The sequence below is a fragment of the Gymnodraco acuticeps genome, unplaced genomic scaffold (genome assembly GCF_902827175.1).
Source record: "Gymnodraco acuticeps unplaced genomic scaffold, fGymAcu1.1, whole genome shotgun sequence".
Lineage (NCBI taxonomy): Eukaryota > Metazoa > Chordata > Actinopteri > Perciformes > Bathydraconidae > Gymnodraco > Gymnodraco acuticeps.
The window spans coordinates 239,473-258,496 of NW_022990928.1; the positions used below are offsets into that span (position 1 = coordinate 239,473).

The 19,024-nt window shown below is 39.2% G+C and overlaps 1 protein-coding gene across 1 annotated transcript; it reads right to left on the minus strand.

Annotated features, from left to right (window-relative positions):
- Positions 1–9,300: 9,300 nt before the first annotated feature.
- On the minus strand, positions 9,301–18,416 carry tbc1d10ab (TBC1 domain family, member 10Ab). The gene is made up of 9 exons (XM_034234133.1): positions 17,783–18,416; positions 13,655–13,754; positions 13,245–13,352; positions 12,918–13,024; positions 12,702–12,816; positions 12,365–12,430; positions 11,044–11,233; positions 10,212–10,366; positions 9,301–10,049 (listed from the first exon to the last, which is right to left on the minus strand). Exons 1-9 carry the CDS (start codon positions 17,953–17,955, stop codon positions 9,645–9,647), a joined length of 1,419 nt encoding a protein of 472 aa, XP_034090024.1. The 5' UTR covers positions 17,956–18,416; the 3' UTR covers positions 9,301–9,644.
- Between the last annotated feature and the right edge of the window lie 608 nt (positions 18,417–19,024).

Consider the following 19,024-nt stretch of genomic DNA (forward strand, 5'->3'; position numbering starts at 1 on the left):
CCCGGCATATGTACTACAGCGTCTCCAGCGCTTTCGGTCTCGTGTGAACGGAATACGTTTTTGATATCGTATTTGGTTCGTTTGCGTTTTGTATGCGTTTGCGTGTAAATGGGGTCTCAATGGAAGTTGGCATGAATCCACAAACTAAAGCCATTTTGCTGCTTTAAAGGCATGTTTTGCTAACCTGAACTTGTACCAGTACTCCAATGAATCGGCATTAGATTTTGACAAGCTAAAGAATGCTAAACTAAGCCACAATAAGCTAGTGGTCGTACCGGACAAAGCAAGGCTTTAATTAGAGAAAACTCTTAGTGTACTAAAGGCATTGTTGCGTTTAGTGCTTATTCAACCCAGTCTCACGGCATTTCGTGTTATAGTCACGAAATTAATTTAATCTATTGATTCGTGTTCACCAACACGATTTTCGCATTGTTTTCGTGTCCCACTGAACGGTTTTAAAAGCAATGTATTTCTATTGGTAGTATGTTTACGTATTTTTGTCCGGTCGGGTCTTGGAATACCAGAAGCTGTGTGGTTCATAAAAACATTTTCTTACTCAATATCTTACGCTAAGCCTAACCCTATCCCTTTTACTTTAAATTGTATAATGTCTGAGTTTTTTTGCCGTCCGCGAGGAAAGGAAATGGGGCAAAGAGCCTCAGAATACTGAAATCTGTATTTTTTGTCATCTTTTTTTCCTTCTAATTTGTTATTATTTACATTGCTTTTAAAATCGTTCTGTGTGACACGAAAAAAATGTCAAAACCGTGTTGGTGAACACGAATCAATAGATTAATTTTGTGACTTTAACACGAAATGCCGTGAGACTGTGTTGGCTTATGCATTCCATATTTACAAAGGTTACTTTCAAAAGGCTTTTAACTTGAAATGTTAAACTTTGCAGGATGCAATGTCATGAGGTTATAGTTTGTTGGGTGTAAATACTTTTGTCCTGCTTATCACTCTATATATGGATGGGATGTAATGATGGCACAGCAAGCATTATTGCACAACATATACTTCATTTAAAGAAATTCCACGTGCTAAACAGAACTAACCAGGAAATGCTTGGAAATAATACATTTAAACAAGACCACTCGTGGGGAACACAGATAGAGTATATCCTCCCTGCTGTCTAAACACCAGAAAACTGCAGTAAAACCTGCACCCACATTTCCTGTATGGAACGTCCAGCATGCGAGAAAATGTCCTTTCTGAGGGGTCAGAAAACAGGAGGAAGCCTAAAGAACTGTGTGAAATATTCTAAAAGCACTGCAGGATTTACAGAGACTTTTATCCTGCATGTAACATGAACTGTTTTATAGATTTTTTATGGCTGTCTCAACTTCACAGAGTTTTGAAACACTAGCCTTCAGTTTAGTTTGAGCAAGACTGAGAGACGTACACACACATACACACTTGTGCACAAAACACACTCCACGATACTACAGGTTCACACACCCTATGTAACAGCCATGACTACTCTGGATGCAATACAATAAGCTATTGTAACCTCAAACCAAAGTTCTTGACGCCCATATGCTTTTGTCATTAGTCTCAATTATAACAGGCTATGAGGTCAGTGTCCTTTACTCTCTCTCTCTCTCCCAAGCACGCACAAATGCACATATAAATGCAAAAAAGGGGTATATTGCAGCCTAAGGTTACAGTTGTAAAAACCCAATTGATCCTCTTTTTCTTCTGGAATTGTTGTATCTGTGGAGCTTTCCTGCATGCATGCATTAATCATTATTTGAAATTATTAAATTTTTTACGCCGAAAAACCTTTAATTAAACACACACACACACACACACACACACACACACACACACACACACACACACACACACACACACACACACACACACACACACACACACACACCACACACACACACACACACACACACACACACACACACACACACACACACACACACACACACACACACACACACACACACACACACACACACACACACACACACACACACACACACACACACACACACACACACACGTATCCTCTCTCAGCTACCGGCTTCCTTGATGGGGATAGAGGGGACTAGAAGACGGGAAGAGAGGAGACAGTGGGGATGTGGCCACAACAATGGCAGGAAGTGACTTCAGATCAATTTAAGATTAGAGCAAACACACCAACACAGAAGCACTGAGCTAACAAACATCCCCGTTGAAGAGATAAACATGCGACACAAACACAGTGCCAAATAAATGTCCCCTCAACCCTTTAAGACTGCACTGATATTGAATTATGAGGATATTTCTCCTTTTATTACCAACAAATGTATATCATAATAATAATTCTGTAATGCTGTTCTCTGTCTAATAAAAAAATGTAATAATAATAAAACTGCATCAGAAATACACTGGATAAATACTCTTAATTACTGTAATCACATGTTAAATCATGAATGGTTTAAGCACTAAGAAAAGCCGCTGTAGTTAGCTTTGAAAAGCTATAAAGCATTGCTCTGTATTTCAAATGTGCTGATTGATAATACACCCTGAGCTTTACCAACAACAAACAAGCCTGGTTATGTATCCCTGCCAACTCAAAGTGAATTACGATGCTGCAGATACAAATAAAAACCATGCACATTAAAGTTGAAGACAAGTCAAGAAACTTCCAAAATAAAACAAGTAGCTTGCAGGAAGTTGAAAGAGTCAACATTGGAGTGTGTGCAGCTGGGAATGGCTGTTCAACAGTTCAGAGGTCACAAGAAGGTCCCTGAAATAGAAAACCTGAGAGGTCTGGGGTTGTATAATGTGTAATCAGGAGCATGCACAACTTCAAACAAACAGAAATCAAGTGGAGAGAAGCGGGAAGATTATCTGTATTCTGGATCAGTTGCAAACAGCAATAAAACCAACAGTTTTGTGGTAACCCATGTTTGAAAGTTAAATAAAAAGGATGACTGAGTGTAGGATTTAAAACAGCAGTCAACAAAAGCTATTTTTTAACCCACTAAGCACTGCATATCATTCACTTTGCAGCTCCGGCAAAGGACCATTTACATTTTAAGGCAATTAAAAGGAACTTTCATTGTGTGTTAATTTTGGTGGTTTGTCCGCAAAGTCATAAATTAAAAACACACATTGCCTATCCCTTAAAGATTTGTATCTTTCTAAGTTCAAAACTTTGTCTGTAAAAATAAGAACATATAATAATAAGCTCTTCCTGTCACTTCATCTGATTTAACGTCTTCTTAGCTTTAAAAGGCTTACATTTCAGTTGGAGAAAAATGACTTGAGTATTGCTATACATCATTTTTTTGCCGAAAATGACCCTTTCAGGGACCTTAGAACGGAACAGTAATTTAGATATGGATATGAAGTTGCTTTGCAAAAGCTATAAATCAGTCTTATGTTGATTCATTATTCTGCTTGGACTGTAAGGGAGACCCGGGAGATCCCCGGCTCGTACCAAACAGGTGTGCGTTATCATTTCCTATTACGAATCATAACCTTGTGTCAAAACCCTGATGGATTTGAGATGGTTACAGCTTCATGTCCAGCTACTGTTATCCCAGAGGAGAACCATAAAAGGACACTCACACATCCTGTCCACTGTCCATTGAATGAGCATCTGTCCGACCCACAACACCTTCCACTATGACTCTACTTCCTGTCCCACACGTGCAGCTCCGCCACTTCAAACTTTTCATCAAAGCGCTTCCTCCTGATGGAAAAGTCACAAATAAGAGCGACCATGAGCTATCCGTCCCACATTTACATGGTAACTGGCTGATGTTTTTTCTTATTTACCTAAAGACACATTCAATGATTGCATTAGACAACATCATGCATAAAACAAAGCTGCAGAGAATGCATGGCAGCTGCAATCCTATTTAATAATCCAAACCATTATCAAGAGGTTGCGTTTTTGGTTTTGTGGCCGTGACCTCTACCCCTTCTAATCCCTTCTTTAGGCAGTGGGCATGATGGGGGATGGCAGAATGGGGATAAGGATGCAGAACCTCGGTCCCTGTTACCAAAAAGCTTTAGAGGAGATTTTCTGCTTGTGAAGCCAGACTTTAATCTCCCAGACGCTTCACACATATGTTCTAATGAGATAATCCACCTAACTATACTCATCCACCCCCGTAAACAGCTACAGTATATAAACAGACATCACATGGGTGGGGTGTCTGTTTACTCTCACGTTCAGTGTAGCTTTAGATATAGTTGTCCTATCTAAAAATACTGTAGATGTGCACAGTCACGTCTTTTAACCTAAAAAAAATCTGATTTGAGTGGAGATTAAGTCTTAGCTTCATATTTTTATATAATGTAAAGTATGAGTTTTATGATCCTCTATAAAAGATACTGGATATTTACTGGGAGTTTGGCTTGGTGTCATTAAACTGAGTCAGTGTTCATAGTACAGAAGATATCAAGATGGATCCAGTTTTGTTTGATCACATTGTGTGTCCGCATACTTTAGGCTGCATTCTCCAAACAAGATACACTTTTAAATTGACACATAAGGACATTCAATTGCTTTACTCATGGGCAATCATTGTATTTAGTCTGCACTACTGACCCTTGCAAACATGGGCAGAGGGCAACATTTTGCGGCAAAAAGGAAAAGTCTTATTTGAACTACTATTCTGTCCACACTGCCCTCTCTTCTTATGTCCTCAAGGAAGCAAGAAGGGGTCCCTCAAGAGTATTTTATGAGAAACATCTACATCTTTGGTCATTGCAATGAGACCACTGTGTTGCAACAGCTTGAATCCTAGATAAAAAACACCAACCTAGGGTCAACTGGCAAAACACTTGAACCTGGATCAACTATGTTGTGTTTAATCAATAGAGGACAAACTACATTTGGGGAAGGTTTATGATTACCGATAGCCCCGAGGCCGCTTTGACATGTCCATTTTATCCAGCAACATCACCCAACAACAGACTGCACAGGCCAAGCAAGTATGAGCCCTTTCCTGGTATATTACTTTGTAATGTGAACCTTGCAATCATTGAAATGGAGGATAAAATGTTTGCAGCCGTGACCATTTTCCAGAGCTGTGAAATCCTGTCACTGTGTCTGATGAGTCTTAAAGCTCATGGATGTGTGTATCATTCAAACTGGACTTCCTGGATCATATTTCATCTTCTCAACACTAGTTGAAGCAACACACCCCACCTAGTGTTTTTATTCCCTTTAAACACAGACCCATTTTCAGGCCAAACGTTGCTTGTCAAGCATCATGGACTGAGAGAAATGGCTGCTCCAAATTGGGAAAAAAAGGCATCTGAACACGAGTGTAATTATTTCCTGAGTCTTGTGAGAGAGTCTACCATGATGCTCTTGGTACAAGTACACAACAACTAGCTACAAATACTGCTCTTTTCTGAGAGTGCGATTATAGGGGCACGTCTGGGTCACGTCTTTTCTGCAGACTATAGCCATAAAGCTGTTCTCCCATTACACCCTCTCTGTCGGAGGCTCAGCACAGCGAGACAGGTGGGGGTAGGGAGAGTCCGCTGGGGCGAGGTTGGGTTGAGGTGAAGGGTGGAGTTGGGGTGAGAAGCCAGCATCGTTTACACATAGCAAAAGGCACAAGAGAGACGATTAGAGTAGACCGAATTACAAAAGAATGCATTAATGACAGGCGTCCTCAGACAAGTGACACACAGCATCCTTCCCAGAAATAGAAAAAGGCCGCTGTGACGACGACTCAGAAATGTGGCATTAAGGAAGATGACAAATCTCTATAAAAATACGACATTGTTGCCATCAATGCATTCTCAAGTGACAGAAAATGTCTCTACTATAAATGAGCGGAAGTATGGAGTTGTAATAGGACAACAATAAGAATACAAGCAACAATAGTAAAGGAATTATTGATAAAAGGGCCCAAACATGTACTAAGAAACATTTAAAGTGTTAGGGTATCACTAAATAGGTGAATAGATATATAGAGGAGAGCTTTCCTAGCTGTCATGTTCTTGGACTGCAGGAGAAGAAGAAGAAACATTAAAAAGGTAGAAGATGAAGTAGAAAAAGAAGAAACAAAGAAGAACAATCAGAGTCAGAAGAACCATACAAGAAGAAGGAGAGGAACAAGGAGAAGCAGAAGAAGAAGAAGGTCTGTGAAGACTCCATTCAGAGACTAAAGGCAAATGGCAGGGTGAGGCGCTTTAGACGTTGCTGTGGGAATTTGCTCTATTTGAGATGCAAATTCCTCAAAGAGCTGAAAGAGCCGGAGAAACAGGTGTCCAAGGAAGTGTGCTGCTGCGTGGGTGAGGGAGGGAGGGGGGGCGGGTGTGAGGGCGCTGAATGATAACACAGGCAGCATTGAAGGCCTGCTTGTTCAGTCCAGTCTGTGTGGCACTTCTTCGCCTGTCTCTTTTTCTTTGTCTAAAAAAAAGGGATTTAATATCAGAGCAAAAATGGAAAACATGACAGATCTGACGTTTTCTTTCTGTATTGATTTAATGAAGTAATTTTCTATAAAACAGCTCGTAGATATGAGAAGTTGATTTCAATTAAAAAACAGATCAGAAATAAGTTCCTATAGAATGACAGCAAGATAAGTTACACATTTACAATCTTTCCTTAAATCATAATAGTTGCAATGATTAGTAATAAGAAGCTTCTCGACATTACAAAATATATTTTTGTTAAATATTATACAGGAATCCAAACCACATCATGTATATCCTTCATTTACACCCCAGGTTGAAGCTCGGTGGCGCCATCTACAGGACAGCTGGTTACATGTGATTTGTATTTTTGATTAAACCTTTTAAAAATATAAATATAAAAAGGCTTCACAGAACATGGTTGTTAAACAATGCATACTATTAGACAGAAAATGAACCCGTAGAATATACTTTCAAAACATCCCACATTTAAAATCAACATACACACAACCAATTTCCCAGTATAAAACTCCTGACAGCATATAGTTTGATGTACATTTACACAGCTGCTAATACATTATTTTCCTAGACTGAGAGTTTATAAATTCATTAAGAATCATTTCAAGCAATTTCTTCATTGTCGCAGCTCAGATCAAATGAGCTCAAAGGTGTTGGACTCCCTTGACTTTTAATATCATCCATTATCATCAAATATTTTCTATGGTTTATTTGAATATGTACACAAAATGCTGGAGGGTCATACTTCTTAAAAACCAAAGAGAACTAGTCTCTCATCTGTTTTCGTTTGTTAAATCATGCCATTCAAAAAGAACGGCTAAAGACTATAATGGCTTCATTATTATTTTTCGTGATGTTTTTAAATTCAATTAAGTTTTGAACAGTTTTATCAGAAAGATAACACCATTATTGAACCGGAGATTGGATTCTGACGTTAAAAAGATTACAAAAAAATCTCCTTCTGTCTTTTTTTTCTTTAAATCCACATCCAATATATTTAAGTCTAAAGGCCCACAACCTTCAAGCATGATTATAAAAACAACAGCTCTGTATTATCGTTCTTCAACATGGCATTTCACCACATCTCTTTGATAACTAAACAAAAACCTCTCCCTAATACTGAATCACAATATGATTGGATAAACTGCTTCAACAACATATTTAAAAAAAAAATCAGCATTACAAATCTTTGGCTTAGTGGCACTAATTGTCCCTGCACACTTCTTCCTTCATTGTGTCAGTTTTTGCTCTCACTCAGAGACCTGCGATGGTCACTGCTGTGAGGACGCCCTCCAGTGTCCAACATCAGCAAAGACTCCTGGATGCTGCACTGACAGTCAAATGTGCGTATCGGTGCACGTCTAGCAAAGCAGGGTAAATAGGAATCTCTGCGTTGGCAACGTAGTGACTAATGTAGGCAAAGAGGAAGGCCATAAAGACAAAGTGCTGTAGAAAAGACCTCATCAATAAAGACAAAATCAGACTTCATTTATAACAAAGGACAGAATCTAAGAGGTAAAATTAGGGAGGTAAGTAGCAGCAGCAGCAGCTGTTAACAGTGAGTTAGCGAGTGTACTGTGAACCCCATATGTTCGCTCATATGAAGCTAATAGATTGCAGCAGGAATGAATCCTGATAGCCGGAAATTAGTCAGCATTTTTACATTTCTAGTTTCCTTGTTTTAGTCGATGCATTTTTTAAGATGCATGATATAAGGTCTGTAGCTAAGACCAGTTAACATTGAGGACATTAAATACTAACACTCCAAAGGCAGAGACTCATCTGCTTAAACCGTGGTGGAGTTTGTTACTTTTAGAGATTGCATTTATATTTAAAAGTCATAGTTCTGTTCATTTTCCTTAGTGAACAAAAGTATCTTACACTTTTGTTTCTGCAATAATCCAAACTCAAATGGACAAATCCCATTGGCTTTGTAGAGTGAACCAGATCGATACTAACAAGCAGGTTAGCTTTCAAAAACAAATCTCTGCAGCATTATATAGTGGCGAAGTCACGCCCATCTACTTCCGGTCCATGGGACCTTATTTCGGAAAAAGTATGTATTGAAGTCAATGGAGAGAGAAAACTTATCTTTCGATCCCGTTTGAATTGTGCCACGAATTACACATATGATGTTTGTCAATTTAAAAGATAATTTTGTAAGTCAAAAAAATTAAAATGAGTCCTAAAACTGTGAAGTAACACGTTTTTTTGTGAGAAACCGCTCAATGAACTACATCTCCCATCTCGCACCACACACCAAGACGGCCGTCACGTTGGCACATTTCACTTCTTTCTTTCAGAATGAGGCAAAAAGTATTAAAAGAGGTGAAAATCACTACAAGTCTGGGCATGTTGAGAGCTGTACATACACACAAGGGGAGTTAGTCGGTTCCGTAAGAGCCAGCATGCGGGACCGGGATTCTGGGATTTGTAGTCTTTCTAGTTGCGTATTTTTCATAGTCTTATATTTCAACAGTTTTACGACAAACTGTGACTTTTTTTTGACATGGAAATGATTATTTAAGATTGACAAACATCATGTGTGTAATTTGTGGCACAATTCAAACGGGATGGAAAGATAATCTTTCTCTCTCCATTGACTTCAATACAAACTTTTTCCGAAATAAGGTCCCATGAGTCCCACCGGAAGGGGAGGGACCTCGCCACTCTATAGCTGAATTAGCTCAATGTCCCTCACAGCACAGAGTTGTCATCCATTGTTCCGCAATTACACATTTACGAGTTCATTTAGTTATAAGTAAGGTAAATAGAAACATGTATAAATGACATGACAGCGAAACTGTGTTGACTTTTAAAGCTCAGTTAGTTTGCACACGTGCGGTCGCACAGACATGAGCTTATGGACAATTGTGACAAGGACAAAATGTATGTTGTATACTTTGTGCGGCTTTATCCTCGCGCCAAACCAAAATCTCCTCAAAGTTCTCCATTTGTTTCACCTTTCTGTGTAGTTAAAACATGTGTTACCGTGCAGACAATACCTTGCCGTCAATCATTTAAGTGACTGCTGGTTTGAGCAATGGCGTTTTTCACAAACCTTGAAAATACAATTTTTTTTTCTTGATTGTAAACATAACCATTTGAATAAAACCTGTCCTACACACAGTAATTCATGAAAGGTTTTGTCATGTCACTGTGACTCAAGAACGTTTACTTAAAACTGTAAAGGCTGTTGTGAATGGTGATGCAAGTAAACTGGGACACTTACCCCGCTACAGGTAAGTGTCATGCTCGGCGCTGCTCAGACTCTCTTTGGACCCTTGTACAGTCATGTGTTTGAGGAGAAGGGAGGGGTCACTGGGAGAAAGGTAAGGATTAACCGTCTCCACTGGGGGAAGCGTGGTTTTCTTCTGTTTCCCCTTGTTAGTCTTTGCACTCTCCTTGGCGTCCTGTTCTCTCTCTCCGTCCGTCTGCGTTGCCAGGGGCGACTGCACGATGATGGTGGGCCTTTGTTTCAGGTCCTGACGGCTGGGCGGCTCTGCCGTAATGATAGCTTTAGCGCCGTGCATCCTGGGAGGGGACTTGCAGTGTAGATCTCCATGAGTCTCCTTCCAGCGGCGCAGCTGAGCAAAGTGTTCCTTCTCAATGTCTTTCTCTGACACCCCTAACTCAATTATCTGAAACACAAGGAGAGAGGTTTTTTTTATGGTTTAAGTATTTCAGCACATTACATACAGGTATTTGTATATCAATGTTACAACAACCACAGGAGGGCAAAGTCAAAGGGTCAAAACAATAAATTGGATAACAGACAATAACCATGACAGAGTAAACTGTACCTCTTGCACCAGGAAGCCTTCTCGTAGGTACTGTGGCTGTATGGCTCGGAGCAGCTCCATTGTTTCATACAGACCCTGAGAGGTCTTCAGTTTCTCCTGGGATCCCAACGTGCATTTCAGGAGAACCAGGCCTACCCGAAAGAGGATCTTTACTCCTGAGAACACATCAGACACAAAGTAAAGTTTCATTTCCATAGCTTAATATCACACATTTGCCTTTCAACAGGGAAAAAGTGGAAGGGACCAAAGAAAGAGAAACTGAAGAGGGATCACTCTCCCTAATGGATAGACATGCAACAACATAACCAACATAATGACATGACAGTATACTACTATAGACAATCCGAATGACAAAATATACACGTTTTCTGATTTCTTTAGAATTAAACTGAATGGGTTTTGTTTTTAAGACAGAAAAGGACATTTAAAGAAGTATCTTTGAGAAACTGGGATGGACGCTTTTCACGATTTTCTCGTGAAAGTAGTTAAAAATCGTGAAAAATAATCAGAAATTGTAGCAGTATATTTTTAATCATGCAGATAGAGCAGCGGTCTACATCTATATTTTTAATGGTGATCTATTTCATATATATTCTCATATCACAAACCAAAACAATAGGTAGCATTCTTGTTTTAAACATTTGCATACTTTGAAAGGCGAGTATGCTTTGTTTTATTGCAGGTAAAATTATACAGATGATTAATAGACACATGCACAGGGCCTGGAAACATTCATTATCTTCAAAAGCTCAGGAAGGGTAACCTGTGATGTTGTGGAAAATGTTTTTCATGCATAATAAAATACCAGTGAAAATAAAGTGTAGTGTCTCACCCTCACAAAGGAACATGTCCCAGACCCGCAGCACAGAGGCCCAGGGCAGAGTCCGAGAGAAGGCGCACATGAACCACTCGGTCATGTACAGGACGGGCTCCAGCTTGTGCTTCTTCAGGTGACGGTGGGCCACCGGGGACACCCGCCGCAGCAGAGCGTACAGGATCTCCCCGTCCAGCTGGATCGCCTCCTGTGGAGGAAACATGGAACAGCAGTCAGTGGAGGGGAGCTTTCTCTTTGGTTAATCTGATTATATCGTCCTAGTAGCCTTGTCAACACCTCGTGTAGTTAGGTCATTAGCGTATTAGTGTAAAACTTGAGATACACTGGCCAGAGAACACATTGCATGCATTAATAGAAGATACTTTTTAAGGAAGTAGCTCAACTTTTGTTTTACTTCAGGTTAACTCGTAAAATAATATAGAGTTCTTATATTCTTGCGATGCAACAATATGCAAGAATATTTTCCACTTAATAATAATTATCTTGAGTTCGATAACTTGACCTGAGCCTAAATAATGAGACATCTCCTGGGCAGTATAATTTAAGAAAACATATTTAAAAAATGTAAGGATTCAGGCCTATAATGTGGCATAACTGCAGACTTCAGAAAACAAGTGTTCGTGGGCATCAAATTATGTAAGTGTATTTTTGCTTGCACTAGGCAAAGGACTCATTTAAAGGGGACCTATCATGCAAAATGCACTTTTGTACGTCTTTTATACATGAATATGTGTCCCGGTGTGTCAGGGAACTCACCAAGTGTCAGAAAACACAACCCTCTCTCTTTTCCTCCATACCCAAATCTCTAAAAACGGGGCTGCAACCGAGCTGATTATTATTTGAATTGTTCTGACGTCAGAAAAGGGGTGCTCCGCCTATATGGGCAACTCTCCACCTATCAGGGGAATGAGAGACCGCTCGAAAGCGCTGGAGACGCTGTAGTACATATGCCAGGCCTGTAAGTGGCGCTGTAGTCTGCCACAAAAGCAGAATCAGCCCTTGCAAAAACAGGGCTGGAAAAGAGCAAATAGAGCGAAATGAGGCATGGCTAAAATGCATGATCTGTTTGGTATTTTGAAAAAAAAACTTCACCGACATGTTTTGTATAGGTATGGCCCTACAATATATGTTTCAAATATAGCATGATAGGTCCACTTTAAGCTATATTTACAGGGTTCAGATAGATAATAATTGACATGTTTAACAGTGTTAATATGTAATCCTGTTACAGGTTGCAATCCTATCTTCTCAAGCTCTTCTTAAGATTTAAAGTCCTCTTTACAAAATGATGTGTCAGTAATTCTGTGTGGACTCTTACCAGCCCTGAGCTGTAGTATCCAGGAAGGTATTTCTCACAAATCTGAACAAGAACCCAGAATGCATCCTAGGACAAAGAAAAAGGAAACAAGGGTAAAAATATATACTATTCATATTCAAGTGAAGCCCTTTTCAAGATAAATTGTACTTTGAACAAAACGGAAAAACTATACATAGAATGAGTGTTAATGTGATCATTCTTTAAAAGATCTTTACCCCATTATTCAATGTATCAGAACACGCGCCAAACATCCTTAGGGAGGTGAGTACCCAGTATTACAAATATATTATCATATGATATCAGAGAAAACATTTCTGATTATGTAGTGTGTGTTTACCTCAGCTGGCATATGCATCAGGAGAACAGCAGCGATCGGAGCCTGAGCCTGACAATAACCCTCTTCAGGCCGATGCAGAGTGTAAGCCTTCAACACACGGAACAAGTCTTGCTGCCTGAATGTATACAAATATATAAAATACATTAATAAAATGTACAGCTTCAATAACACAACATTCAAATTATGAGAGGCTTTTATATAAAAAGCAGCACTTACCCATGACCCCCTCTGGCTTCAAACATTTCATGGAAGGGGAACTGCCGATGGAGGTCCCTCTCAATAATATCTACCCATTTAGGATCTCCTGGCTTACTGTCCAGCTCCTAAACAACATTATCAGTTTGTCAGCTTTTGCAACATCATCAACCACCTTTTGATAGCAATATTATAAAATAGGCAATTCTTGATCTAAATGCCATAGTAAAGTTATAAGCATTTAGAGAGTCTCAAGTATACATATCATGAAAACATTTTGCAGCGATTTTCAACAAAACACAGTCTAATTTTTTACGCCGGTGGTCAGTCAACAAATAATCGACTTACCTGGAATTTTCTTTGGTTTTGTTCCCTTTTAACCTTGCCCCCAGTGAGGTAGAGCCAGGCCCGGCCACGCAGGGATGGAGGGATCCCCTTCTGACAGCGCTCTTTCACCTGTAATTCAACATACTCACAGTTACTCAAAGCCTGCAGAAAGCAAGATAAATGAAGTGCAGATGAAAGGGACACAGACATTGGAAAACACTCCTGTATATACTGCAGCGTACAAAATACCACTTGCTACAAAATGATGTGCAGGCAATCACCAAACTTTAAAAAAACAGGCATGCTGTAGAAATGAATAAAAGTTTCCTAGCTCAGCCACTGCATATTAAACGAACGCCTGCAAAGTGAACATTTTTATTACAAAGAAAGAAACATGTGAAGTCAGAAAATGTACAGTTTATGAAACAGACCTTCTTGTGTTTTTTGGCCATCCACTTGTCCCAGCTGTTGAGCATTTCCAGCCATTTTGACTCCCGCTGCCTCAGCACATCAGTTGGGATTTCTTCCGCACTGTGCAGATAGGAGACATTGTGGCTGATAAAAGCAAATTATTTTCATACAAATGGACAATGCCTACACAGTGTCACTTCCCTTTATAACAGAGGGAATACTGTCTTTAGAGGAGGTGGGACTGTGGCTCATCTCTTCCTTGTCCACACAGGAAACCTAACCTCAGACGAAACAGTGGAACACTTGCCATCGGCAGCAAGTACAGGGAAAACAGGAAACAGTGGGAGAACTTTCCCCTAGTTCAGCTCCCTAGAACCTCCTACACACCGCTTACACCAACATCTCACAACAGTGTTGTACCCACACTTAGGCAGAACTAAACGGTTATACACAAGATTGGGACAAATTCCTTTATGTCTCAACATATCAGTGTGTCTATTCAAGCAACCACAGAATGGTTTTGTGACAGAGAAAGAGAGATACATATAATGTTTGTTGTTCACCTGGCCTCTATGGATTTGTATTTGCACCAAAACAAGTTGTCATTATAATAAGAAACCTTCTCAAAATAATAACTTAGTATCTCAACAAAAGGTTCAAAATAAAGGCAAGGCAAGTTTATTTATATAGCACTTTTCAACACAAGGCAATTCAAAGTGCATTACAAAAAATGAAAGACATTAAGAAAATGGCATTTAAAATCAGTCATTAAAAAGAAAAGCTAATAAAATAAACATTAAAAGAAAAAATACATGGATAAAAGTTACAGTGCAGTCTAAGATATGAATAGTTCAATTAAAAGCAGCGACAAAAAGAAAAGTCTTCAGCCTGGATTTAAAAGTAGTCAGAGTTGCAGCGGACCTGCAGGTTTCTGGGAGTTTGTTCCAGATATTTGGAGCATAATAACTGAACGCTGCTTTACCATGTTTAGTTCTGACTCTGGGGACAGAAAGCTGACCAGTCCCTGAAGACCTGAGAGATCTGGATGGTTCATAATTTAGCAGGAGGTCAGAAATGTATTTTGGGCCTAAACCATTCAGTGCTTTATAAACCAGCAGCAGTATTTTGAAATCTATTCTTTGACACACAGGAAGCCAGTGTAAAGACTTCAGAACAGGAGTGATGTGATCCACTTTCTTAGTGTTAGTGAGGACTCGAGCAGCGGCATTCTGAATCAGCTGCAGCTTCCCAATATATTTTTTAGTGAGACCTGTGAAGACACCATTGCAGTAGTCGAGTCTACTGAAGATAAAAGCATGGACAAGTTTTTCCAAATCCTGCTATGACATTAGTCTTTTAATCCTAGATATGTTCTTTAGGTGACAGTAGGCTGATTTAGTAACTGTTTTAATGTGAATGTTGAAACTCAGGTCAGAGTCCATGACTACACCTAGATTTCTGGCTTTATCTGTTGTTTTGAACATTGCAGACTGAAGCTCAGCGCTAACTTTTATACGTTCTGACTTGGCTCCAAAAACCATTACCTCAGTTTTATCTTTGTTTAATTGGAGAAAGTTCTGACACATCCAGTCATTGATTTGTTCAATGCACTTACTCAGTGTTTGAATTGGAGCATAGTCTCCTGGTGAAATTGTTACGTAAATGTGTGTGTGTTATCCGCATAGCTATGGTAACTTATTTGTTGTTCTTCATTATCTGAGCCAGTGGTAGCATGTAGATGTTAAAGAGAAGAGGCCCCAAGATGGAGCCTTGAGGAACCCCACATGTCATATTTGTCAACTCAGATGTGTATTTACCTATAGAAACAAAGTTGTTTCTGTCCTTTAAATAGGATTCAAACCCATTTAGAACTGTTTCCGAAAGTCCCACCCAGTTTTCCAGTCGGTCTAGTAATATGTTGTGGTCAACAGTGTCAAACGCAGCACTGAGATCTAATAATACTAACACTGAAGTTCTGCCACTGTCTGTGTTTAAGTGGATGTCATTAAAGACCTTTACAAGAACAGTCTCAGTGCTGTGGTTTGGACGAAAGCCTGACTGGAACACATCAAAACAGTCATTTAAATGCAATAAATTACTCAACTGTTGAAAAACAACTTTTTCAATGATTTTACCTAGAAATGGCAGGTTTGATATGGGCCTGTAATTGTTCATTACTGAAGCATCTAGATTATTATTTTTTAAGAGCGGTTTAATGACTGCAGTTTTCAGGGCCTGTGGAAAAATACCTGAGTGAAGAGATTTGTTTACTATATGAAGTAGATCTGAAGCCATGCAAGGCAAAACATCTTTGAAAAATCCTGTTGGAATAATATCAAGGCAGCAGGAGGAGGATTTCAGAAGTTGTATAATGTCCTCTAGGTTTTTATCATTAATCTGATGGAATTGTGTCATGGTGTTTGAATTGATGTTAGGTGGACACAGAGACAACACATTTGCTGTTCCTGATGCAGAGGCACTTACTGCTTGTCTGATTTTCTGAATTTTGTCAGTGAAGAAGGAGGCAAAATCATTGCACGCCCTGGTGGATAGAAATTCAGAGGCTACTGACACTGGGGGGTTAGTTAGTCTGTCGACGGTAGCAAACAAGGCACGTGCGTTGTTTTTGTTTTTGGTAATGATGTCAGAGAAGAACGATTGTCGTGCGTTTTTCAATTCCAAATTATAAAGGCCAAGTCTCTCTTTAGATTTGTTTTTCGCCACATTCAGCTTTTCGACATTCTCTTTTTTCTGTTTTCACGGTCATGGCCTTTCTCCATGGAGATATTTTCTTGCCAGACACTTCCTTTACCTTAGTTGGAGCAATGGCATCTATAACATTTTTTATTTTTGAATTAAAATGATCTACTAGCTCATTTACTGAGATGTTGGCAGGGGCTAGTGTGGAAGAAAAATTCTGAGTTAACATTTCCCTAGTATTTTCAGTTAAATATCGCTTTGTGGTTACCTCTTTTTGAACATTTTTGTGAACACAAATAGAGCTCTCAAAGAAAACACAGGAATGGTCAGAGAGTGCAACATCAGTCACCACAACCTTAGAGATATTCAGACCCTTTGAGATAATTAAGTCCAGAGTGTGATACTTATTGTGCGTGGGCTCCGTCACATGCTGAGTCAGTCCATAGTTATCAAGAACACAAAACAGTTCTTTAGCCCCTCTGTCCTGGGGGTTGTCAACATGGATGTTAAAATCACCAACAATGACTAGACGGTCAAAGTCAATACACACTATAGACAGCAGTTCAGTAAAGTCATCAAAAAAGCTTGCACAGTATTTGGGTGGTCTATAGATATTTAGGAACAGAGCTCGAGAGGAGCATTTCAGCTGAAGGGCCACATATTCAAAAGAATCAAAGTTCCCATAAGATGTCTTCCTGCATTGAAGGGAATCATTGAACAGAATAGCAACTCCACCCCCTTTCTTATGCATTCTTTCCTGACTCATAAAACTGAAGTTGGGAGGGGTTGATTCGATAAGAACAGCTGCACTGTTATTTTGTTCAATCCAAGTTTCTGTTAAAATCATAAAATCGAGATTGTGCTCAGTGATTAAATCATTGATTAAAAATGTTTTTCCTGCCAAAGACCTGACATTTAATAAAGCTAGTTTAAGTTTCTTAAAACACACTATCAGTCATGTTTTTTGTAACAAGCTGTGGCTGACATGGAATCACTGCTAAATTAGATAAACTCACACACACACACTCAAAGGGTTTATTTTCTTAAAATGTGGACTTTTTAAAACTTTTTTCAAAATGACTTGCTATCCCAACATAATAATAAACCTCCTTATGATGATGACTTAGTATCTCTAACTACAATATTTCTCCAAAAAGGACTATTATAAAATATATGAAACACATTCTCAAAAAAAGGTATATTTGTCAAAGTAATGATTGGCAAATTCTTATTATTTTGAGATATGAAATCATTATTTCGAGAAGGTGTATCATTTGAGTAAGAAATATAGTAAATTACTTCGTTACAGGACCATTTAGTTTCATTACTTCCAAATGTTCAGTCAAGTAGGAGGAGAAAGCACCTGAATATATGTGTCTGTTTGTGGAGACATACACAAACAGTTCACACAGTTTTAACCACATAAGGAGAAGTTTAGCTCCACTTACGATGAGTGCTGCTGGGCTCCTCCGCTGAACCCGTACTTGTCCACCTCTTTCTCCCCGGGGACATTGCCGTTTACCTCTGGGTCGGATCCATACGAGTTGCCTTTCCCATTATCTGTCAGCTTCTCTGGGCTGCCCCGCAAGTCAACCCCATTGCCCTGCTCTATTTTTGCCATTTATTCAACATTTACCTCCACAGGAGCCGCTGGTCTACAGTTTGTTCACATAACTCACCCTAAAAAACAATCTTGAAAGCTTGGCTAGCACTTTAAGGCTCTCCATGAAGATAACCGTTGGTTAGCTTACCTGCTGTCACAGCTAGCTACGGTTGCTAGGAAGATTAGCTTCCTGGCTCTTTCAGCTTGCTAAGGGCTATAAAAAGCCACTTAGCGCTGGAAAGGTAATTTCATATGAAACAAAACTGTTCGCTTTGTTAACTTTAAGATCAAACAAACAAATAAATGGTTAAACTATAAAAGAGAACCGCACCACTTCGATAAACGCTGAATTGATACAGTATCTTCTTGCCAACTCCGACGCTAACATGCTAGCATCATACAACTGTCAGCTGACACACACCTATTTAAACCAGGATCTCTGCTGTCAGCAGGAATGTAGGTTAGCTGGTGGCTACAGGAAGAGAAACTGGAACAGATTAGTAAACAAAACATCCATGGCTTCCTTTAACTCTACACTGCCATCTACTGCTGATAATCATAATCTCAGGTACAGTCTGGTTATTGCAGGGTGTTATGATAATAGATTTACTTTGCCTTTATTGGATTTCCCTTTGTTTTGTGATTTCAGGTTTGAGGTACTCAATCACACACTTTGTGGTATTTGAAGTATTGAAGTATTTCTTATTTAGAAATGGCATATTTTATTAGATAGGCCTGCATTTAAAAGTAGCTCTGTTCAAAATACTGTCACTCATGTAGATTTTCTTAACCAGTGAACCCATATAAATAAGAAGATATGAGGAGCAGGATAGAGGATATCCCCTTTAATGTATAAGTTGTTACTTTCAAGTATAGGCCTGCTTCAAAATACTTAAGCAGGATTTAGACTTTGGCCTCTATTGGTAGGCTCATAAAATAAGATAAGATATTACTGTAATAATCTTAAGGAAAATTCTTGCTTGAAGATGAGAATTTAGTGCTAAAAAACAGAGAAGAAGTTTTAATAACACTATTGCCTAAAAAAATAATAATTATATTGTACCCCTGAAGTATGTAGGCCTATGTT